General features: G+C 45.0%; 1 protein-coding gene across 4 annotated transcripts in view; it reads left to right on the forward strand.

Moving 5' to 3' along the window:
• Window positions 1-25,205, forward strand: part of LOC143958211 (multiple epidermal growth factor-like domains protein 11) — a 970,559-nt gene that overhangs the window by 787,271 nt on the left and 158,083 nt on the right. For all 4 annotated transcript variants that reach the window (XM_077467688.1, XM_077467691.1, XM_077467690.1 and 1 more), the window contains one exon: window positions 11,036-11,170. In XM_077467688.1, coding sequence (XP_077323814.1) covers window positions 11,036-11,170 — 135 coding nt within the window. The remainder of the gene's footprint in view (window positions 1-11,035; window positions 11,171-25,205) is intronic.

The raw sequence follows: 25,205 nt of genomic DNA on the forward strand, positions 1-25,205 counted from the left end.
AAGAAGTGGCAGGTACACCACAAATGAAGGATTGTTCATATAAGGAGCCAGGAAACCACAAACAGAGGATTCTTCATATGAGTAGCCTGGAGCAACGGGGTTTGTAGCCGTAGCAAATGACAACGATACAAAATGAGAATGGGTACTCTTACTGGAACCAATGGACCTGGATGTCGGCAACACCAGGTCAGACGGGCATGGGTAACCAAAACCTCGGTATCGCAGGAACAGTTCGGAGGATCCTGAAGTATCAATCAGAGAAGCAATCAACAATATCCTCCAGGGTCCAGTACTTTCCCAATGGAGCCACAATGATGGAACCAGCCATTGAGCCATAGATGACCAGATGGAAAGGTCTGACAGGCATATAATACAAAGGATATGCAAAAAAAAGGAAAAAGCTTCCAATGGTGCAGATCAAAAAAATAGGGTGTTTATTTTCATAAAAACCAACATACAGATAAAATGGGAGTGATAAAACCAAGTCCTGCGCGTTTCGTCCTACTAGGACTTCTACTGGGGCATCTTTTTTTTTTACAGGGTAGCGCAATAATAATTTTTTGCACTTCTCTTTCCAAAAGTTCCAGCTCTAAGGATATCCCTTGTTTTGAGGAGGGCAGCAAGACCGCTGACATTCCATATTTTATCCGAAGGGTTGGCTACACCACTTACACTTTGACTAAGCTCCCGAGCGCAGGGGGTTTGTGTTGTGTTGTTTAACTCCCCAGACCTTAATCCCATTGAGAATTTGTGGTCAATCCCAGTGGCATAACTAGAACCTTCAGGGCCCCGATGCAAGAAACCATGAAGGGCCCCCCTGAACCCCAGCCCGTTCCCTTCCCTCCGAGTCCGGCAGTGGAACTCCAGGGCGTGGTCACAGATATGACCTTTTTGAGCCCTGTAGTTCCATCACTGGCATCAGTAGTTTTTTTTTTTCACTGTGGCTGGGGAGAACAGACATCGGACTGAGCGGCAATGCATGGAGCAGGAGAGGGGTACTCTGAGGAGCCGGCCGAGGACACAGGTCATGCAGGAAATGCACAACTAAAGAGCAGCCAGTGCGATAGTTGAGCATGGAGCTCTGCTAGTCACCCTCCACCTCCAGCCACCCATGTGCATGGTGCACTGGTACCCCTAGCTGCCTATGCTACTGCCGGCCATATGTAGAGGGGGCTGCATGGGCCCCCTGCAGCACAGGGCCCAGTTGCAGACGCAACTGCTGCACCCCCTATAGTTACGCCCCTGGTCAATCCTCAAGAGGCGGGTGAATAAAAAAAAAAAGGAATTCTGAAAAACTCCAAGTATTGACTATGCAAGAATGGGGGGGGGGGGTGGCCATCAATCAGGATGTGGCCCAGAAATTGATTGACAGCATGCCGGGGGGGGGGAATTGCAGAGGTCTTGAAAAAGAAGGGTCAGCACTGCAAATATTGACTCTTTGTATAAAGTTAATGTCATTGTCAATAAAAGCCTTTGACACTTATGAAATGCTTGTAATTATACTTCAGTATACCATAGTAACATCTGACAAAAAGATCTCAAAACGCTGAGGGCCAGTTCACATCACACGCAGTCCAGTGAGTTTATTTTTCTGCATCAAAAACACATGAAAAGTAGGTTTATATGGTTTCCAATGGCCTAGTTCTCACTAGTGCGGTCGGTTCCAGGGAGTTCCAGTATAAAAAGCAGAACATGCTGCATTTTTCCTGCACTGGACTGTACTAGAAAGCAGCAAAATGCATGAAAAATGCACTAAATTGCACCGGAACGCATCAAAAGCGCACCAGACCCCAGTACAGTGGGAAAAAAACAGGGGAAAAAAAAGACAAAAAGCATCTGGAATTCATTCGGAAAGGCGTAAAAAAAGGCATCTAAAGCCCCATAAACACTATCAGATTTTCTGCAGATTTTTTCCTTCAGGCCGCGTACACACGGGCGGACTGTATGGCGTACTTAGTCCGTCATACAATCCGATGGACAGTCCGTCATACTTTCGACTGAACGGACTTGACCACACACGGATGCACAAACAGTCCATCGAAAGCTTGCGCGATGACGTGTACAGCACGTACGACGGGACTAGAAATAGGAAGTCCAATACACAGCAAAGCACCCTTCCGCCGTGTAAATCCTTTCTGAGCATGCGCCATTCTTAGTCCGTCGAACTAGCCTACTGACGAGCGGATTGTCCGCTGAAACCAAAGTACGACGGACAGAATTTCGAAAAATCCGAAAATACTTAGTACGCCAGACTGCACGCTGAAAAAGTCCGCTGAAGCCCACACACGAGCGGACTGTCCGCTGAAATGTGTTTCGACGGACTAAGTACGCCATACAGTCCGCCCGTGTGTACGCGGCATCAGATTTACCAAAACCATATAATATGAGGTCAAACCTTAGGCATTTCAATGTGTATGCAATCAGGCAGGCCCTTCTACTACATGGTTTTGGTAAATCTGAAGGAAAAAATCAGCAGAAAATCTGATAGTGTGTATGGGGCTTAAAACACACCAGAATGCGTTAAAAATGCGCATGCAAGAAATGCATTCGGAACGTATTTGGAGTGCAGTTTTGTGGTGTGAACCAGCCCTGAAGCAGCAGACTTTGTGAAAATTTATAATTTGTGTCATTCTCAAAACTTTTGCCCGTAGCCGCGTATATTTTGTAGCGCCGGTCACTATTAGTGCCACTGGTTCCTGCACTGTGTCAAAAGTGCCAGATTATCCGCCGCAATAGTGCAGTCCCGCTATAAGTCGCTGAGCACCGGCATTATTAGTGTAAAAATAAATAAATACGAATTCCAGTATATATCCCATACTTGTAGAAGCTATAACATTCATGCAAACTAATCGATATACGCAGATTTATTTATTTTTTACCAAAAACGTGTAGCAGAATACATATTGGCCTAAATGTATAAATACATTTTGATATTTTTTTTACATTTTTTTATTGGATATGTTTTATAGCAGAAAGTAAAAAAAAATATTTTTTTTCAAAATTTACGGTCTTTTTTTTTATAGCGCAAAAAACAAACAAAAGAACGCAGAGGTGATCAAATACCACCAAAAGAAAGCTCTATCTGTGAGGAAAAAAAATGAGAAAATGCTATTTTGGTACAACGTCGCACGACTGCGTAATTGATGGTTAACTCACAAAAAATGGATGCTATTTGGGTACAACGTCGCACGACTGCGTAATTGATGGTTAACTCACAAAAAATGACCTGGTCATGAAGGGGATGGGGGGTAAATCTTCCTGGTGTCAAGTGGTTAAAGAATACTCAATCATGTGCATGGAAAATAACAAAAACAGCATTTTTGCTTGCATGTGATTGGATGATCAAAGCCAACAGAGCTCCCCCTCGTTTACTAAGCCTTGGAGAAAGTGCGCTTGCAAAGTTACACAGTCTATTTGCCTTCAGTAAATCCACCCCAATAGTCTTTATTATACCAAAATGTTCTTCTTCACATCACCATTGATGCCATCCTGTTTTCCTCGTGAATAATAACAATAGGACAGGGGCGGTACTAAAATCCATTCCCCAAAAACACAAGAATACCATTCATGAATATATAATGCATGTTCCCAGGCCTTGATATCTTTGTACATTGTGCTAAATCTCCGGTGCCAGTTGACTGTTTTATGTGGCTGCCCATTTCATGCTGGGTAGAAGATAAAGAGAGGCTATGCATTGTTCATCATCAAAAGATTAAGCAGAAAGGAAATCATATTTTATGTATTTGTCCCTCTATACAGTATGTCACAAAAGTAAGTACACCCCTCACATTTCTGTAAATCTTTTCTTTTATCTTTTCATGTGACAACACTGAAGAAATGACACTTGTCTACAATGTAAAGTAGTGAGTGTACAGCTTGTATAACAGTGTAAATTTGCCGTCCCTTCAAAATAACTCAACACACAACCATTAATGTCTAAACCGCTGGCAACAAAAGTGAGTGCATCCTTAAGTGAAAATGTCCAAATTGGGCCCAAAGTGTCAATTTTTTTGTGGCCACCATTATTTTCCAGCACTGCCTTAACCCTCTTGGGCATGGAGGTCACCAGAGCTTCACAGGTTGGCACTGGAGTCCTCTTCCCCTCCTCCATGACGACATCACGGAGCTGGTGGATGTTATAGACCTTGCGCTCCTCCACCTTCTGTTTGAGGATGCCCCACATATAATCAATAGGGTTTAGGTCTGGAGACATGCTTGGCCAGTCTATCACCTTTACCCTCAGCTTCTTTAGCAAGGCAGTGGTCGTCTTGGAGGTGTTTGGGGTCGCTTTCATGTTGGAATACTGCCCTGCGCCCAGTCTCTGAAGGGAGGGGATCATGCTCTGCTTCAGTATGTCCCAGTACATGTCGGCATTCATGGTCCCCTCAATGATCTGTAGCTCCCCAGTGCCGGCAGCACTCATGCAGCCCCAGACCATGACACTCCCACCCCCATGCTTGACTGTAGACAAGACACATTTGTCTTTGTCCTCCTCACCTGGTTGCCCCCACACACGCTTGTCACCATCTGACACCAAATACGTTTATCTTGGTCTCATCAGACCACAGGACATGGTTCCAGTAATCCATGTCCTTAGTCTGCTTTTCTTCAGCAAACTGTTTGAAGGCTTTCTTGTGCATCATCTTTAGAAGAGGCTTCCTTCTGGGATGACAGCCATGCAGCCCAATTTAATGCAGTGTGCGGCGTATGGTCTGAGCACTGACAGGCTGAACCCCCACCCCTACAACCTCTGCAGCAATGCTGGCAGCACTCATACGTCTATTTCCCAAAGCCAACCTCTGGATATGACGCTGAGCACGTGACCTCAACTTCTTTGGTGGACCATGGCGAGGCCTGTTCTGAGTGGAACTTGTCCTGTTGAACTGCTGTATGGTCTTGGCCACCGTGCTGCAGCTCAGTTTCAGGGTCTTGGCAATCTTCTTATAGCCTAGGCCATCTTTATGTAGAGCAACAATTCTTTTTTTCAGATCCTCAGAGAGTTCTTTGCCATGAGGTGCCATGCTGAACTTCAAGTGACCAGTATGAGAGAGTGAGAGCGATAACACCAAATTTAACACACCTGCTCCCCATCCACACCTGAGACCTTGTAACACCAATGAGTCACATGACACCGGGGAGGAAAAATGGCTAATTGGGCCCAATTTGGACATTTTTACTCAGGGGTGTACTCACTTTTGTTGCCAGCGGTTTAGACATTAATGGCTGTGTGTTGAGTTATTTTGAGGGGACAGCAAATTTACACTGTTATACAAGCTGTACACTCACTACTTTACATTGTAGACAAGTGTAATTTCTTCAGTGTTGTCACATGAAAAGATAAAATAATATATTTACAAAAATGTGAGGGGTGTACTCACTTTTGTGAGATACTTTATATATTTATATAACCATCTCCACACACCTCCATATATCTTGATATCTTTATATAAAATATGCATTTTATTTTATATTTGCTATTTTATATTTGCTAAATTTCCTATGCAGTTGATTGATTTATGTTGGGTTATAAAGAGAATATTGAGAAGGCTAAGGAAGCCACTTGGATGAATTGCAAAAAACATCTTCAGTCTTAGCCCTTGTACACAGGGTCGGAGATTCCGTCGGAGTGTGTCCTATCGGACCGTTTTGTCTGATATTCCGACTGTGTGTGGTCTCCATCGGACTGTTTCCGTCGGAAAATCCGACGTACCAATCTTTCCAAGTTGCCGGTAAAATTTTCCGACAAGATGCTCCGATCGGACATACTCCGATCATGTGTAGTCTACTCCGACGGACAACGTGCCACGCATGCTCAGATCAAATTCCTAGACCAAAGCTATTGGCTACTAGCCTGAACGTAGTCCCGTCCTAACGAAATAACGTCATCACGTTATGTACAATCGGATTTTCCGACAACTTAGTCCGACCGTGTGTATGCAACATCACTTCCGGACCTCTTCGGATTTGGTTGTCGGAATCTCCGACCGTGTATACAAGGGCTTACAGTTAAAGTTCAGTTGAATGTAACTAACTACTACAAGCTATAACATGACCTGGGTAAATGAAGACCTACACAGACATAAATAGGATATATTGGCATCTCATGACAGTTACCATCAAAAGAACCCCCAAGGCCAGTACGAAAGAATTGAGGGTCCATAGTTTACCTTTACATCAACTACCAAAGACTGGAGTCCACATGTTGTGATCACATTGGGACTTCATATCCATTGGTTGCAATGGGGCCTCATATCTGGTGATTAAAATAGGAACTCATGGACAACGATTAGAATGGGTCCTCCAGCATAGTTCGGGAAAAAGCCAACAAGCTGGTTGTACACAAGTTGATCAATATAGGTCTACTTGTGTACAACCAGCTAGCCCATACATGGATCGAAATTCAGCCAGTCCCTGCTGAACAGGCTGAATTTTGATCCATGTGTGGCTGCCTTAATACCTTGTACAGGGTGGCCACAATGAGATCTCATGGTAGAGTTGCCACCTCATCCCTTTAAAACCGAACACATATTAATTACACAGGTTCTCTAGCTGATTAAGGTGGTAATCAAACCCACTTGGTGCCTTATCGGCATTAAATTAGCCTTAGAACCTGTGTATTTCATATGTTTTCGGGTTCAAAGGGATGAGGGGGCAACTCTACCTCATGGCCTGGTGATCACAGTTGGGCTACATTCACAGTGATTCATGGGCTAGCTTTGCATCGTCTAGCAAAAACTGAAAGACCGGGGTCCATTAATGCTGATCACAATGGGGCCACATGCCTGGTGATCACAACGGAAACCTCAAAGTCTTGTGATTGCTTGCCCGATAATCACAGTTGGACCATATCTACAGGGATCCATAGTTCAACTTTACATCATCTACCAAAATATGAGATCCATACACGATCACAATGGGACCTCATGTTCGGAGATCACAACGGGACCTCGTATTTGGTGGTTACAATGGGATCTCATGCACCATGATTACAATGGGACCTCATGCCCGATGATCACAGTTGGACCATATCTACAGGGATTCATAGTTCAGCTTTAGATCATCTACTAAAATATGAGATCCTTACACGATCTCAATGAGACCTCATGTCCGGAGATCACAATGGGACCTCATATTTGGTGGTTACAATGGGATCTCATGCACCATGATTACAATGGGACCTCATGCCTGGTGATCACAGTTGGACTGCATTCACGGTGATCCATGGTTTAGCTTTGCATCATCTACCAAAGACTGAAAGAATGAGGTCCATGCATTGTGATCATGATGGGATGACCTCATGTCTGGCGATCACAATGGGATCTTGGGCCCAGTGATCACAGGGAGATCCCATGCACAGGGATCAACAAGGTACCATAAGCCTTGTGATCACAGCGGGAGCTGAAGTCCATGCAGGATGATCACAATAGGACCTTATGTTGGGCATTCACAAAAAAAAAAAAATGCTACAAAAATACCACATGTACTGGATTTTAGTAGTGAAGGCCTGCAGTGATTTATCGTCGGCGGCAGCTGGCGTCCTTAACAAACACTGTAGATCCATTGTCAATCACAATGCCCGCCCGCTCCCGCGTACCCAATATAAAAGAAAAGGCTTCTCTCCTGGCGAAGGCTCCCGCAATCTGACAGCATGCCCCCAGTCAGTGATGTCACAAGGGGGCTGGGCCAACCGGTGACATCATCAGGTGGCACCACCTAAATAAATCTGCTTTTGTGAGTGAAGCCCCTTATGTCCAGTGATCACAATGAAACTTCATGTCTGGAGATCACAGTTGGACCGCATTCACAGTGATCCATGGTTTAGTTTTACATCATCTACCAAATATTCAAATATATCAAATATGGATGGAGTGACTCTTTATTTTGTGCTAACCCACATGTAACAGTGCCTTGAAAAAGTATTCATACCCCTTGAAATTTTCTACATTTTGTCATGTTACAACCAAGAATGTAAATGTATTTTATTGGGATTTTATGTGATAGACCGACACAAAGTGGCTCATAATTGTGAAGTGGAAGTAAAATGATAAATGGTTTTCAATTTTTTTTTACAAATAAATATGTGAAAAGTGTGGGGGGTACATTTGTATGGCGCCCCCTTGAGTCAATACTTTGTAGAACCGCCTTTCACTGCAATTACAATTAAAGACAAAAGTCTTTTTGGGGGTGTCTCTACCAGCTTTGCACATCTAGAGAGGACATTTCTGCCCATTCTTCTTCTTTGCAAAATATCTCAAGCTCTGTCAGATTGGATGGAGAGCGTCTGTGAACAGCACTTTTCAAGTCTTGCCACAGATTCTCTATTGGATTTAGGTCTGGACTGTGACTGGGCCATTCTAACACATGAATATGCTTTGATCTAAACCATTCCATTGTAGCTCTGGCTGGATGTTTCAGGTCGTTGTCCTGCTGGAAGGTGAACCTCCTCCCCGGTCTCAAGTCTTTTTCAGACTAACAGGTTTTCTTCTAAGATCGCCCTGTATTTGGCTCCATTCATCTTCCCATCAACTCTGACCAGCTTCCCTGTCCCTGCTGAAGAAAACCATCCCCACAACATGATGCTGCCACCACCATGTTTCACAGTGGGGATGGTGTGTTCAGGATGATGTGCAGTGTTGGTTTTCCGCCACACACAGCGTTTGGCTTTTAGGCCAAAAAGTTAAATTTTGGTCTCGTCTGACCAGATCACCTTCTTCCACATGTTTGCTGTGTCCCCCACATGGCTTCTTGCAAACAGGACTTCTTATGACTTTCTTTCACCAATGTCTTTCTTCTTGTCACTCTTCCATAAAGGTCAGATTTGTGGAGAGCACGACTAATAGTTGTCCTGTGGACAGATTCTCCCCCCTGAGCTGTGGATCTCTGCAGCTCCTCCAGAGTTACCATGGACCTCTTCTCTGATGAATGCTCTCCTTGCCCGGCCGGTCAGTTTAGGTGGACGGTTATGTCTTGGTAGGTTTGCAGCTGTGCCATACTCTTTCCATTTTCGGATGATGGATTGAACAGAGCTCCGTTCAAAGCTTGGGATTTTTTTTATAACCTATCCTGCTTTATACTTCTCCACAACTTTATCCCTGACCTGTCTGGTGTGTTCCTTGGCCTTCGTGATGCTGTTTGCTCACTGAGGTTCTCTAACAAACCTCTGAGGGCTTCACAGAATGACTGTATTTATACTGAGATTAAATTACTCACAGGTGGACTCTATTTACTAATTAGGTGACTTCTGAAGGCAATTGGTTCCACTAGATCAGGGTTTCTCAACCAGGGTTCCAATTGGTTCTACAAGATTTTAATTAGGGGTATCAGAGTAAAGGGGGCGGAATATAAATGCCCCCCCCCCCCCACACACACTTTTTCAGACATATATTCATTAAAAAAAATGTAAAACCATTTATAATTTTCCTTTCACTTCACAATTATGTGCCACTTTATGTTGGTCTATCACAAAATCCCAATAAAATACATTTACGTTTTTGGTTGGAACATGACAAAATGTGGAAAATGTCAAGGGGTATGAATACTTTAAGGCACTGTATACTGGAATTTAAGTGGTATTATCACCTGAACAGCATCTTCTGCCTCGCAAACATACAATAGCGTACAGGTGAAATCTCTGGGTGACCTTCGGGCCCTCGCTATAGTAACACCTTTTTCTGTTAGATTCGGACATGTGTTTCAAAGTTCGAGAGATTTGTTTGCACTTTACCTGCTACAGCGAGGTGGTAAACGGGGTCTTATCATGTACAGTATATGCTAATGAGCAATTAAAAAGTATATATAAAAAAAAAAAGAAACGGCAAAAAACATTTTCTTGTAAGTAGACTACTACCCCATTCCGCCCGAAATCCATGAGATGACTTTGTTTATTCTGTACGCTGTAGAAGAGTTTCACTATGCGGTGCTAGGACAAGATTCCCGCACTCGTCATTCATAGGTACATAGTGACAGTTCTTTTTACAATGTTTCCGATGAATGAATCAACTTATTTGTTGCTTCATTCATTAAAAACAATGTAAAAAAATGTAATTCTTTCTTCTTCTTTTGTTTAAATGGAGAAGGGGGGAGTAGTCACTACTTAGTGAACGAGTCTCACATGTTCATCAGTCTATTATTAGACATGCGCACTGACAAAAAAATGTGTATGTTTTTGTTTAATTTGTTTTGTTTTTTTTGCTTTTATTGGAAATTCGTCAATTTGAAAATTCAGAAACTCTGAAATTCAGAAAATTCATATTTTCGAATTTTCGAATTTCGAAATTCCAAATTTTTTAATTCCAAATTTCCGAATTTTTTAATTCCGAATTTTCAGATTTTCATTCTTTTGAATTTTCAGATTTTCATTCTTATTTTCGGATATTCAAATTTCCTAAATTCCGAAATTCCGAATTTTCAATTTCTGAAATTCTGAATTTTCAAATTTCTGAAATTCTGAATTTTCTAATTTCTGAAATTGCAAATTTTCAAATTTCTGAAATTGCAAATTTTCAAATGTCTGAAATTCTGAATTTTCAAATTTCTGAAATTCCGAATTTTCAAATTTCTGAAATTCCGAATTTTCAAATTTCTGAAATTCCGAATTTTCAAATTTCTGAAATTCCAAATTTTCAACTTTCTGAAATTCCGAATTTTCAAATGCCTGAAATTCTGAATTTCCAAATTTTCAAATGTCTGAAATTCCAAATTTTCAAATTTTCGAAATTCCGAATTTTTGAATTTGCGAATTTTGAATTTGCGAATTTTCTGCATTTTCCAATTTTCGAACTTCCGAATTTCCAAAATTTCAAATTGCCGAATTTTCCAATTTTCCAATTAACGAATTCCGAATTTTCAATTTTTCCAAATTTCGGAATTAATAAATTTTTCAAAATTTTTTAAAAAACTAAACGAATTGCACATGTCTATTTATTATTACGGTAAGAGTTTTAATAATTGTCTGCCTCTGCATCACATAAACTGTCTCTTATTTTGTAAATGGGTACTTAGTAATTTTTCTGACTTCCCTTTGAAACTTTTTCAGTTTGCTCTTCTGGGTTCTATGGACATCGCTGCAACCAGAATTGCCCTCAGTGCATTCACGCTAATGGACCGTGTCACCACATCACCGGGCACTGTGACTGTTTGCCGGGATTTTTTGGGCCACTTTGTAACCAAGGTACTCATTTGAACCTTTTGTATTTCAGGGAAGTTAACATGGGCGGGGAGGCTAAGGGAACGGTGTGTGGCCCATTATTTGGATGGTAACCATACTCTATGCCAGTGTTTCTCAACTGGGGTGCCATGGCACTTGGGGTGCCATCTGGGGTTGTCAGGGGTGCTTTGCTGCATCTGTTTTTTATTTTTTGCACGGTGTTGTTTTTTTTGTTTTCCAGAAGGTAGGATCCTCTTATGAAAAGATGAGGGGAGGGGCTGAGGACGTTGATGTGAAATGATGAGCGGGCATTGCAGACTCAGATGTGGAAAGTGTGGGGGAGTGGAATGAGGACTCTGATCTAAGGGGTGGGGGACTGATCTGAGAGGGGGGGGAAACTAAGGTTCCTCAAGATTTTGCATACTTTCAAAGGGCGCCATTACTGAACATGGTTTAGAAACACAGCACTATGCAATATGATTGTACGAGGACAGGAAAGAACATAATGCAAAAGTGGGTATAACTTTTTTTTATGAACTTACATATGATGTTCAAATTGCACATGTTGGTAGCAAGGCTGTATCCAACAAGACCCAGGCATAGGGCAGCACTTTGCAGGGGGGCAGCATGGAAAGAGTCCCCGCTGGCTTGCGCTACACTGTTAGTGTAGCGCCAGTCTTATGGGGCGGGCTGGTCTGAGAGGCAAATTAGTCTAGCGCCCCCATAAAGTGGCCTCACTGCTTACAGTATGCGGGTGGCCGGCATTCCGCAAACTGTGGGGGGGGGGGGGGGAGAGGGCGCAGCTTCTAATTTTGACTGTCCTATCATCCTGGACCACAAACTTTCCTCACTGTGCTATATGTTTCTACTGCACCATTGGCATGGTTAAATCTTCTTAGTCCTCTCCATAAAATTATCAGAAATTTGTGCTTAAAGTAGAACTATAGGCAACACTTTTTTTTTTTTTTTAAATTTTGGATAGAATAAGGGAGGGTTATAGCCCCTGTCAGTTTATTTTTTACCATGCCTGTCCCATTGCAGAGATTTCCCTGCACTTCCTGCCCCATAGCCAAACAGGAAGTGAGAGGAAACCTATGAAAATTAAGGGAATCCATTGCCCCCCCCCCGGACCTGGGTCTTAAACAGCAAGGGGTGTGGCCTTGACAGGAAGGGGTGGGTCATATTTAAATTAGGGGGTGCACGAGTTTAGTCAGGCCTAGGGCAGCACAAAACCTAAATACACCGCTGGTTGGTAGAGTAACTCTTCCTGTAGAGCTGGGGTCTCCAAACTTTCTTAAACAAGTGCCGTTATATTGTCCTTCAGGCTTTAGGTGGCCGGTAGTGGCAGTAGAAAATGCCCTGGGACCCCTGGGAGTAAAGAGTGCCCCATCTTTGGTATTATGGGGAGGAATAGAGCCCCATTGTTGGTATCACAGGGAGGAATAGTGCCCCATTGTTGGTATCACAGGGAGGAATAGTGCCCCATCTTTGGTATTATGGGGAGGAATAGAGCCCCATTGTTGGTATCACAGGGAGGAATAGTGCCCCATTGTTGGTATCACAGGGAGGAATAGTGCCCCATCATTGGTGTCAGTGGGAGAAATAGTGCCCCATTGTTGGTGTCAGTGGAAGGAATAGTGTCTTGTTTCAGTGGAAGGAATACTTCCCCAGGGGCTGGATAAAGGCCATCTAAGGGCCACATCCAGCCCCTGGGGTGCGATTTGGAGACCACTGCTCTACAGTAACTCTTTTTGTTCTGTTTCATTGCAGATAAATCCAAGCAGAAGGAACATTTCCTTATTGAGTTCTCGATGAAGGGCATCCACAGAAGGCTACAGAATGTTTACGAAGAAGACACCAATGATGAGCAACAGCTTGTCATTGGTAACTCTTCTCAACGGTATCCTCTCCTTGATGATGTTTCTTCATCAAGAACTCAATGACGACACGTTGCTTTTGCTTGGAATCCATTTTTTTACCTGCAAGGAAAAAGGAGTTACTATAAATGGTGGCACAGTGGTGTAGTGGTTAGCACTCTCACCTAGCAGTAAGAAGGGTCGCTGGTTCGAATCCCAACCACGACACTACCTGCCTGGAGTTTGCATGTTCTCCCTGTGCCTGCGTGGGTTTCCTCCGGGTACTCCGGTTTCCTCCCACCCTCCAAAGACATGCAGGTAGGTTAACTGGCTTCTGTCCAAAATTGGCCCTAGTATATAAATGGGTACCTTGGATTGTGGGCTCCTTGAGGGTAGGGACTGATGTGAGTGTGCAATGTAAAGTGATGGGGACAATTGTAGACACTCAGGTTGAACTGGATGGACTGGTGTCTTTATTCAACCTTACTAACTATGTAACTATGTAACTACTAAATGAAGAGTTACTCTACCAACATGTGAAATTTGAATGCCCAAGTAAGTTATTATAAAAGTTATGCCCATTATCGCATTACTTTTGGTAATCGCCTTTAGATCTACCATGAGCGGTGCGGTGCAAGGGCCTGCCTGATTGGATACAATGTTAATAGATTGTTTAGGTTTACCTTCATCGTTACATCATTTTGGTAAGTCCAAAGGAGATTGTACAGTATATGGCCACCCTTGAAGGGAATAGACACATTAAAGCCAGCCATAGACGATTCTGATCTCAGGCCGGTTCAGATTCGAACCATGTATAGGCAGGCTGGTTGTACCCAACTTTATTGATTGATCAGCTTGGGTACAACCAAAATGTTGGATTTTACATGCAATTATTGCTAGCGGCTATTATAGCTGCTAGCAGTCATCACTGTGTTCTCTCAGCGGGGACAGCTCCCCCTGCCTCCCACCACCGGGAGAACACAATGGGGTTTATTTTTTTAAAGGCAAATAGACTGTGCACTTTGCAAGAGCAGTTACTCCAGAGCTTTGTAAATTAGGTAAAGCTTCACTACCCAAAGTAACCAATCACGTGCAAGGAAAATTTAATATTCGGGCATTTTTGCTTGCACATGATTGGATGGTGGAACTCAGCAGAACTTCTGCTCATTTACTAAGCTCTGGATAAACTGCCAGTGGCAGCCCATAATGCAGGGCGCAGGGGCGCAGGGGCGCCGCCTCCCCAATCCACGCGTCCGGCCTCCTAATCTACATGCCGGACGCATGGATTCCGATGGAGTTTTTTTTTTTTTTTTTTTTTTTAGAAGAACATGATCAGAGCCAGAGGCTCTAAGCCCTTGTACACACGGTCGGACATTCCGACAACAAAATCCATCGGATTTTGTCCAATGGATTTTGTCCGAAACTGATGTTGCATACAAACCGTCGGACAAAGTTGTCGGAAAATCCGATCGTTCGTAACGTGATGACGTTATTTCGTTAGGAAGGGACTACGTTCAGGCTAGTAGCCAATAGCTTTGGTCTAGGAATTTGATCTGAGCATGCGTGGCACTTTGTCCGATTGGAATTCTCTAAAAACAATCAGAAAAAGTCTAATCGGATCATGTTGTCGGAAAATTTTATAGCCCAGAATTATCCGACAACACGGTCTGATCGGACATTTTCCGTCGGAATGTCCGACCGTGTGTGTACAATGGCTAATAGGTTTAAAAAAAAAAGGGTTGGCCGGGGCGTCGAGCACCGCACCCAGTGTGACAGTAACAAATTAAGATTTGCAATTGTCGTCCTGATTCTCCTCCCGGCTAATCAACAAGCAGGTCCTGAGACCCGTCACCCCGATTGGTCGAGAGAAGAAGTGATCCTATTGGCCCGCCGAGGGAGGAGAAGCAGGGGAAGCCCCAGGTGGAGGAGACGCCACCTGGAGGAAGCGCTGCCCAAGACCTAGATGGGGTAAGCTGGTGACCGGACCACCAAAAAAATATACCACCAGCCGCCACTGGAAACTGCTCTAGTCTAGTTTTGCAATGTGCACAGTCTATTTGCCTTTAGTAAATCAACCCCAGTGCCTCCACGGGGAGGAAGTCCCCCATCAACCCTGGCTGAATCAAGCACATTTTTTTCTTGCAACCTATGGTTGCAGGAAAGAACTTTGCTCCATCGGTGGCGGTTTTACCCATACTTCCATGCACTTCTATAAACGTTTGGTCTGTTTTCCCGCAGTGGGAGCTTGTCCTGTGTGGTTGTGTCTGCTCCAGTCCATATCGGGAATGCAGACAGGACACAGCGATTGCAGACGATACAGAGATGAAGCTTTATCACTGCCACCAGGTGCTCTCTCATTACCAAGATCTTTTCACTTGGAAGACGAAATGAATGTAGAAAAAAAAAAAGATCACCTTCATGGGGTGGAAGGGGTTTTATCAGATTGTTCAGACAGGAGGAGGTTGGGGGGGGGGGGGGGGGGGGTGTAGGTGACTAGGATTCGGAAGGCTGCACAGAAGGAGGGGGAGGGGGGGGGGTTACATTGCTAATGCCCCTGTCACACGGCTTGCGGATTACGCTGTCTGTGTGATTGGACGCTCTGTACAAAGATAAGGTTTTATCACAATGGCATTTTTCTGATGTTTTCTAGCAGGATTCAGTTTTCTGATAATAAACCCCTGTCAGCCCCCCCGCCATGTGAAATAATGCTGAAAAAAAAAAAAAAACACCATCTGACAGTGTATCGGGACACCCCCCCAACCCGAAACATCAACAAGCCGCAGTGGGCTCTCTCCGAGAAGCTGAACGGTGGCTGATAATCAGAAGGTGTATTAACCCCCCTTGTGACAAATGAGTTTAATATTGCTTCTCCTGCTTACCATGTCATTGAAATAAATCATTATTTAACGAGCTGAGGATCTCATCATGATTTTCTTATATAGTGTACGTCTCCTCCCCCGAGATTCAGGACGTTTTGAGGGAACGTTGAGGAGCTTGTCTTATATTTTGTACGAATTGGTTCTCCTACCAAGAGACAAACTGTCACATGCAAATAAAACGGGATGGACTGGGCTCTTCCAAGTCCTTGACCGGTGTCCTATCAAATATGGTCCCCCCATTGGATAGTGTCCGCTGTGTACTGCGCATGCGCAGTTCTTCAGGAGTGCCCTCACCAACTACTTGGATGACTACCTTCAACTGGTTCATAAGTAGTAGGGTCCACCTGGCCCTGGTCAGGAGCCTTGCGCCCCAGGGAGTGCGGGGATACTGGCCCGCCCTGATGTTGGGGAGAGGACCTGTGGCCTCCAGGTCTTTTTTTTTTCCCCCTCTTCCCACAGGGGTTATATCTTTGGGAGAGTACCCTCACCAAGTACTTGGAAGACTGGCTTTAGCTGGTCCCTAAGGAGCAGGATCCACCTGGCTTTGGCCTAGGCCAGTGATGGAGAACCTCGGCACTCCAGATGTTTTGAAACTACATTTCCCCATGATGCTCAGCTACACCGCAGAGTGCCAGAGCATCATGGAAAATGTAGTTCCAAAACATCAGGGGTGCCGAGGTTCACCATCACCGGCCTAGGTTGAGCAGAGCGCCCTGAGCCCCTCGGCGTTTTGCTGCCAGAGCCGTGTATTTTTGCACACGTGGCTAAAAAAAAAAATATATATATATATATATATATATATATATATATATATATATATATATATTTAGGCCTGAAGATCACATAAAACCCCAAAACATTATTTATTTTCTGAAAGTAGACACCCTAGAGAAATAGTGGTAGTTCCAATTTACAAGATAATAGTGCAAAGGTAAACACAACATTTCGGTAAAAAAAATACACTAGTTAAAGTTAATTTTAGTGGATACGAACACAATAAATGACCCAATTTTCTGATAAAATATAAAGGATGAGGTTTTGCCAAGTAAGAAGATACCCAACATGTCAAACCTTAAAATTGTGCGCACATGTAAAATCACCACAAACTTTAGTACCCTATATTTTCCATAGACCACACATTAAGAGCCCATTCACACAGGGGCAACTCCTGATCCGACTTCAGGTCGCCCCTAGTCGCCTCAGGTCGCCTCAGGTCGGACAACATTTAAAAAGCAATGTAAGTGAATGAGAGCCGTGTTAATGCACGCTACTGAAGTCGCTCCGACTTCAAAAAAGGTTCCTGTACTACTTCTATCCGACTTGTAGGCGACCGGTACCCATTGATTTCAATGGAGGTCGCCTCCAAGTCGGATCTCCGTCTATACGGAGGCGACTTTGACAGAATTATCAGCTCTCAAGAGGGAACTCCACGGCAAATTTCTGAAAAAAATTTGGCGTGGGTTCCCCCTCCGAGAGCATACCAGGCCCTTAGGTCTGGTATGGATTCCAAGGGGAACCCCCTACGCCGAAAAAACGGCGTGGGGGTCCCCCCCAGATCCACACCAGACCCTTATCCGAGCACGCTACCCGGCCGGCCAGGAAAGGGGGTGGGGACGAGCGGGCGGCCCCCCCCCTCCTGAGCCGTACCAGGCCGCGTGCCCTCAACATGGGGGGGTGCCTTGGGGGAGGGGGGGCGTGCGGCCCCCCCACCCCAAAGCACCTTGTCCCCATGTTGATGAGGACAAGGGCCTCTTCCCGACAACCCTGGCCGTTGGTTGTCGGGGTCTGCGGGCGGGGGGCTTATCGGAATCCGGGAGCCCCCTTTAATAAGGGGGCCCCCGGATACCGGCCCCCCACCCTATGTGAATGAGTATGGGGTACAATGTACCCCTACCCATTCACCTGTGAAATAAAGTACAATAAAACACACAACACAGAGAAAAAGTATTTTATTGCACAGCCGGGGGTCTTCCGTCTTCGGGGGTCTTCTCGCCGGACTCCTCCGCTATGTGTGTGTAGCTCTTTTGCCAGCGGAGGAGTCCGGCTTTCTTCCTCCCCGCCGCCGGCCTCTTCTCCCGACTTCGGGGGTCTTGTCCCCCTCTTCGGTTCTTCTGCCGGGCCACCGCGCCTGGTCCGGTGGCCCGGTCTTCTGTCGCCGTCTTCCGTTCTTCTGTCGCCGCCTTCGGTTCTTCTGCCGGGCCACCGCGCCTTCTTATAGCTCTTTTACAGGCGGTGGCCCGGTCTTCCGTCGCCGCCGCCGCCGCCGCCTTCCGTTCTTCTCCTTCTTCTTCTCCTGGAGATGTTGACTCGACGAGCTCTCCGGCCACAATGCCAGGGACGCGCTCCGCTGCCTCTTATATAGGGACAATGGGGCGGTGTCACATGGGTTGATGTCACATGGGTTGGTCACATGGGTTGATGTCACATGGTAAGGGGGCGGGGTCACCATGTGACATCAACCCATGTGACACCGCCCCATTGTCCCTATATAAGAGGCAGCGGAGCGCGTCCCTGGCATTGTGGCCGGAGAGCTCGTCGAGTCAACATCTCCAGGAGAAGAAGAAGGAGAAGAACGGAAGGCGGCGGCGGCGGCGGCGACGGAAGACCGGGCCACCGCCTGTAAAAGAGCTATAAGAAGGCGCGGTGGCCCGGCAGAAGAACCGAAGGCGGCGACAGAAGAACGGAAGACGGCGACAGAAGACCGGGCCACCGGACCAGGCGCGGTGGCCCGGCAGAAGAACCGAAGAGGGGGACAAGACCCCCGAAGTCGGGAGAAGAGGCCGGCGGCGGGGAGGAAGAAAGCCGGACTCCTCCGCTGGCAAAAGAGCTACACACACATAGCGGAGGAGTCCGGCGAGAAGACCCCCGAAGACGGAAGACCCCCGGCTGTGCAATAAAATACTTTTTCTCTGTGTTGTGTGTTTTATTGTACTTTATTTCACAGGTGAATGGGTAGGGGTACATTGTACCCCATACTCATTCACATAGGGTGGGGGGCCGGTATCCGGGGGCCCCCTTATTAAAGGGGGCTCCCGGATTCCGATAAGCCCCCCGCCCGCAGACCCCGACAACCAACGGCCAGGGTTGTCGGGAAGAGGCCCTTGTCCTCATCAACATGGGGACAAGGTGCTTTGGGGTGGGGGGGCCGCACGCCCCCCCTCCCCCAAGGCACCCCCCCATGTTGAGGGCACGCGGCCTGGTACGGCTCAGGAGGGGGGGGGCCGCCCGCTCGTCCCCACCCCCTTTCCTGGCCGGCCGGGTAGCGTGCTCGGATAAGGGTCTGGTGTGGATCTGGGGGGGACCCCCACGCCGTTTTTTCGGCGTAGGGGGTTCCCCTTGGAATCCATACCAGACCTAAGGGCCTGGTATGCTCTCGGAGGGGGAACCCACGCCAAATTTTTTTCAGAAATTTGCCGTGGAGTTTCCCCTTGAGCTCATTCTCTGCTTGGCCGCGGCAAAAGTCGCCTGGCCTGGGGCGACTTGTAAGTCGTCCCAAGTCGCGCTTGAAGTCATCACAAGTCGTTTTGAAGTCGTCCCAAGTCGCCGCTGTCAAGTCGTGTCCAAGTAGCCTGATCAAGTCGCCTACAAGTCGTGTTGCCCCTGTGTGAATGGGCTCTAAGTCTAGGTTCACATCCATGCGGTTTTCAGACGTGTTTTGAGGTGTGCTTTTAAACCCGCGCCTTTTTATGCCTGGAAAAGCAATTGCTCGTAGCAATTGCTCTGGCGATCTGCCTGCTCCTCCATGTGACATTTCCTTTAATAGCTAAGGGGAGGGGCCACCCAGCAACGTCATTAGCACCGCCCCCCCCCGTGACGCCGCCGGCCCAGCATGCACCAGTCAATGACAGGAGGGACGGTGCTACCAGGTGACGTCGCCTGGGTAGCCCCGCCCCTTAGCTTTTTAAGAAATGTCTCACGGCGGAGCAGGCTTTTTTTTTTTTTTTTTTTTTTAGGTGTGGTGGGTGATGTGAATGACGATAGCTCTACATCAGGGGACATTTTTTTTATATTTTAATAAAAACTCTTGTACTGTCTTTATTTACTTTTACACTTTTTTTCGGTGAATGGGTAGGGGTATTATGTAACCCATACTCATTCACATGGGGGGGGGCCTCCAAATTTTTTTGGGGGGGTTCTATGTGTTTTTTTTTTTTTTTTTACTGCAGCCACTAGATGTGTGTGTGTGTGTATGTAACCCCTCCCCCTTCCCCCATCAACCAAAGACCACCACCTCCTTTTTTTTCCGACCTATATAATCTTGCAAGGTTAACAGGTCACAAAAACTTACCGCATGCACTGTGTGCTTCACAAAAAAAACTAAAAAATTATCTTGCCAAACTGCATGTACATTTAGTTATGTGAGAATGCTTGCAAAATCGAATGTTACTATTTTCTCTCCCGGTTGAACATTCTTCTTTTGTAAGATTAGCATGCATCAGGAAAATGCTGCACTATAGCCACTAGATGGAGCTGATGAACATTGAAAATAAATATTTGATATATTATGACTGTCGGCTCCATCTAGTGGACACAATGCAGTATTTTTTTCTGATGCACGCTTTTCTTATGAATGAAGAACATCCAACCTATAGAGAAAAGAGCCTAGTAACATTCGGGGCTGATAGCATTTATACAGAATGAATGCACATTCATTTTGCAGGGCAAATGTTTTATAAATACATCCCTATGTATTTTTTTTTTATATATTTATTTTTTTATCACCTAGTTATAAATATCACTTTGGCTTTGCTAACAAAAAAAGTATTAGCTTGTGTCATCAGTGCAAATACCACACGCTGTATTTCTTGTGTTATTTTACTGACTGATGTGTTATTTTAACATTTGCTACCATAAAACGCATGTCGATTCAAGAAAAAAAAAAAGATTACTAAAATATCACTTGGCGCTGCCTGGAGATGTTTGTGAGGCTCTGTGCAGTTTCTATTGAAAAGAGCAGAAAATACGTTTTGTTTGATGTGCAGATATCCTAAAAAATTCATGAATAAAAATCTGATTTATGAAGAATAGGAGATTAGGAGGTAAAAAAAAAAAAAAAAAATACGCGTTCCACACCTATAGTGACATTCATGAGAAAACCATTATGAGGTGAAAACGCAGATAAAATAAATTGACACGTAAAGTATATCGAAAGCAAAAACTTTATTTTTTTTATTTATTTTTTTCATTTTGGCCATTGACACCCATCATTGGTTGGTTACAACGGCTGTCAGGTATTTTTACTATCTGTGCTCCACTGGGCTTTCCATTGACTTCCTGTCATGTGGATACAACAGGAAATGAGAGAAATTCTCTCTAAAGTGACAGTAACCTTCTCTTACACCAGGGGGGTCAGTATTCTGTCCTCCAGACTTGGGGGGGGGGGGGGGTTGGTGTCAGTGGGGATCAGATTGTGGCCAGAGGGAGCAGAATGTAGTTGGGAAAAAACAATGACTTTGTGGTCAGTGGGGGGGGGGGGTTTAGAAAATTACATATTAGCTGTGGTCAGTAAGAGGAGGATTTGTGCCCCAATCATTGGTAATAATGTAAGAAATAGTACCCCATGGTTGGTGCCAGTGGAAGGAATAGTGCCCCATCATTGGGGTCAGTAGGAGGAATAGTGCCCCGTCATTGGGGTCAGTAGGAGGAATAGTGCCCCGTCATTGGGGTCAGTAGGAGGAATAGTGCCCCATCATTGATAATAGTAAAATAATACAGTAGAACCTTGGATTACGAGCATAATCCGTTCCAGGAGAATGTTTGTAATCCAAAGCACTCGCATATCAAAGCGAGTTTCCCCATTGAAGTCAATGGAAATGAAGATAATTTGTTCCCCATTGACTTCTATTACACGCAATACCGCATGTGGCCAGAGATGTGGGGGGGTGAGCCGGAGAGCCGGAAATACTCGGGGACAGCTCAGCTGAACTCGGAAAGCCTCAGAAACACCGGGGAACGGAGTATTTCCGAGCGATTCTGAGTATTTCTGAGCGGCTCCAAACCATTCCAAGTGCCCCTGGCGCCCCCCCCCCCCCGCACCTCTGGCCAAATGCAGTACTGCACACCCCATTAGCTTGAATTCTGCTCGTGTTGTATGACAGCACTCGCAAACCGAGTCAGAATTTTTTTAAAAACTACAGTCTTTCAAAACGCTTGTTAAAGGTTTCACTGTAGTACCCTATTGTTTGTGTATGTGGAAGGAATAGTGCCCCATTTTTAGGGTCAGTGGAAGGAATAGTGCCCCATCATTGGTATCAGTGGGAGGAATAGTGCCCCATCATTGGTGTCAGTAGGAGGAATAGTGCCCCATCATTGGTGTCAGTGGGAGGAATAGTGCCCCATCATTGGTATCAGTGGGAGGAATAGTGCCCCGTCATTGGTGTCAGTGGGAGGAATAGTGCCCCATCATTGATATTAGTGGGAGGAATAGTGCCCCATCTTTGGTGTCAGTGAGAGGAATAGTGCCCCATCATTGGTATCAGTGGGAGGAATAGTGCCTCATCATTGGTATCATTTGGAGGAATAGTGCCCCATCATTGGTGTCAGTGAGAGGAATAGTGCCCCATCATTGGTGTCAGTGAGAGGAATAGTGCCCCATCATTGGTATCAGTGGGAGGAATAGTGCCTCATCATTGGTATCATTTGGAGGAATAGTGCCCCATCATTGGTGTCAGTGGGAGGAATAGTGCCCCATCATTGGTGTCTGTGGGAGGAATAGTGCCCCATCATTGGTGTCAGTGGGAGGAATAGTGCCCCATCATTGGTAATAGTAAAAGGAATAGTATCCTATTGTTTGTGTGTGTGAAAGGAATAGTGCCTCATTATTGGGGTCAGTGGAAGGAATAGTGCCCCAACATTGGTAATAGGGGACGGAATAGCACCCCATCATTGGGGCCAATGGAAGAAATAGCGCCCCACTGTTGGTATTAGTGGAAGATAAAGTGCCTCATTGTTGATGTCAGTAGGAGGAATAGTGCACAATCATTGGTAATAGTGGAAGGAATAGCACCCCATCATTGGGGTCAATGGAAGGAATAGTGCCCCATTGTTGGTCTTAGTGGAAGATAAAGTCTCCCATTGTTGGTGTCAGTGGGAGGAATAGTGCCCCGTCATTGGTAATAGTGGAAGGAATAATACCCAATCGTTGGGGTCAGTGGAAGAAAAAGTGCTCCATCATTGGTATTAGTGGGAGGAATAGTATCCTATCATTGGTATTAGTGGGAGGAATAGTGCCCCTATCATTGGTGTCAGTGGGGGGAATAGTGCCTCATATTAGTAGGAGAGAAAGTGCCCCAAGGGCTGGATAAAGACAAACAAAGTGCCGCATTTGGCCTGGGGGCCAGTTTGGAGACCCCTGTCTGACACAAAATTACAGAAGGTTTCCCCTCCAATGGTCCCCATAACATAATCAATTTATCATTTATTCAACATATATCTATAAGCCCTTGTACACACGGTCGGACATTCCGATGGAAAATGTCTGATCGGACCGTGTTGTCTGATAATCCGACTGTGTGTGGGCTCCATCGGACTGTTTCCGTCAGAATATCCGACCAACAAAGTTTTAGAGCTGGGCTATAAAATTTTCCGACAACATGATCCGATCGGACTTTGTCCGATCGTTTGTAGAGAATTACGATCGGACAAAGTGCCACGCATGCTCAGATCAAATTCCTACATCAAAGCTATTGGCTACTAGCCTGAACGTAGTCCCGTCGTAACGAAATAACGTCATCACGTTACGTACGATCGGATTTAGCGACAACTTTGTCCGACCGTGTGTATGCAACACCCGCTTCGGCCAAAATCCAACGGATTTTGTTGTCGGAATGTCCGACCCGTGTGTACAAGGGCTGAGAATATTCTCTCCTTCGGGATTCTGTGCACTGTTTCCAGTGAATGGACTTTTCTTAAAGAATATCTCAAAAAGAATGTTCACAAAAACACCCAAGTTGTGATGGGTACACGGACCATCCTGTGGTGTGGTGAACGGCAATAAATCGGCATTGGATGTGCTACTCTTTATCACCCCCCGGTATTGATGACCATTTTATTCAAATAAGGTGGATCTAATGTGGCATTAAGAACCAATCTTCACAAAAGCATTGAGTAGCTGTTCCCGGAGTGATACTCGGAGCCATTATTCAATCGACTGAATATAATAATATGAACCTTCACCTATTCTATCTATGTGGTAATACCAAGCGTGGTGCTCTGAAGAGGTTTTCTGAGAAAAGCCTTCGATGTGCTCTCCTCCCGGTCACAGTTCAGATTGTATGAATACAGTTGTGGTCGGATAACTGTGAATAACCGGATACAACATCCTCCGTAATATATTCTTTATCTTCTGTTGTCTTTGTGAGGATTTCAATCTTTACAGAGTGCTCTTCGCTGTTTGATCATGATTCTCATCGCTGGTATAGGGAAACAGGCAATGCATATAACCTTGGAGATTGTGGTTTATATATAATGTGCCGATGACCAAAGTTCAACCCCATCGCGCTTCTGGCAGGAGCGTGGGATTTGCATTTCTGCTTAACTGTTCAAGTACCAGTCCAGACCATTTGTCCGTTTTCATTGCAGTGACACTTTGACTGACAATTACTCTGTCATGCAACATGGGACCCAAGTTAAGTTTATATATATATATATATATATATATATATATATATATATATATATATATATATATGGTTTTTTTTGGACAGATGGAGCTTTCTTTTTGTGGTATTCCACAACTGATGGGTTTTATTCATTTTATTTTACTATATGAAAAGAAAAAGATCAAAACATTAAAATAAAAAATAACACAATTTCTCTTAGCCCTCGGACCGTTTTGTCAGATATTCCGACTGTGTGTGGTCTCCATCGGACTGTTTCCGTCGGAGTATCCGACGGACCAAGTTTTCCAACTTGTTGGTAAAATTTTCTGACAAAAATGTTCCGATCGGACATACTCCGATCATGTGTAGAGAATTCCGATCGGACAAAGTGCCACGCATGCTCAGATCAAATTCCTACATCAAAGCTATTGGCTACTAGCCTGAACGTAGTCCCGTCGTAACGAAATAACGTCATCACGTTCTGAACGATCGGATTTTCCGACAACTTTGTCCGACCGTGTGTATGCGACAGTTTCGGACAAAATCCGTCAGACAAAATCCAACGGACAAAATCCGACGGATTTGGTTGTCGGAATGTCCGACCGCGTGTACAAGGGCTAAGACATGTGCACTGACAAAAAATTTGTTAGTTTTCATCTTTGTTTCATTCATTTTTTTGCTTTTTTCAGAAATTTGAAAATCCGAAATTTTTGGCTTTCCAAAT

Source organism: Lithobates pipiens, unplaced genomic scaffold (genome assembly GCF_037356315.1).
Source record: "Lithobates pipiens isolate NorthernLeopardFrog02 unplaced genomic scaffold, aLitPip1_a1.2 Scaffold_6, whole genome shotgun sequence".
Taxonomy (NCBI): Eukaryota; Metazoa; Chordata; class Amphibia; order Anura; family Ranidae; genus Lithobates; species Lithobates pipiens.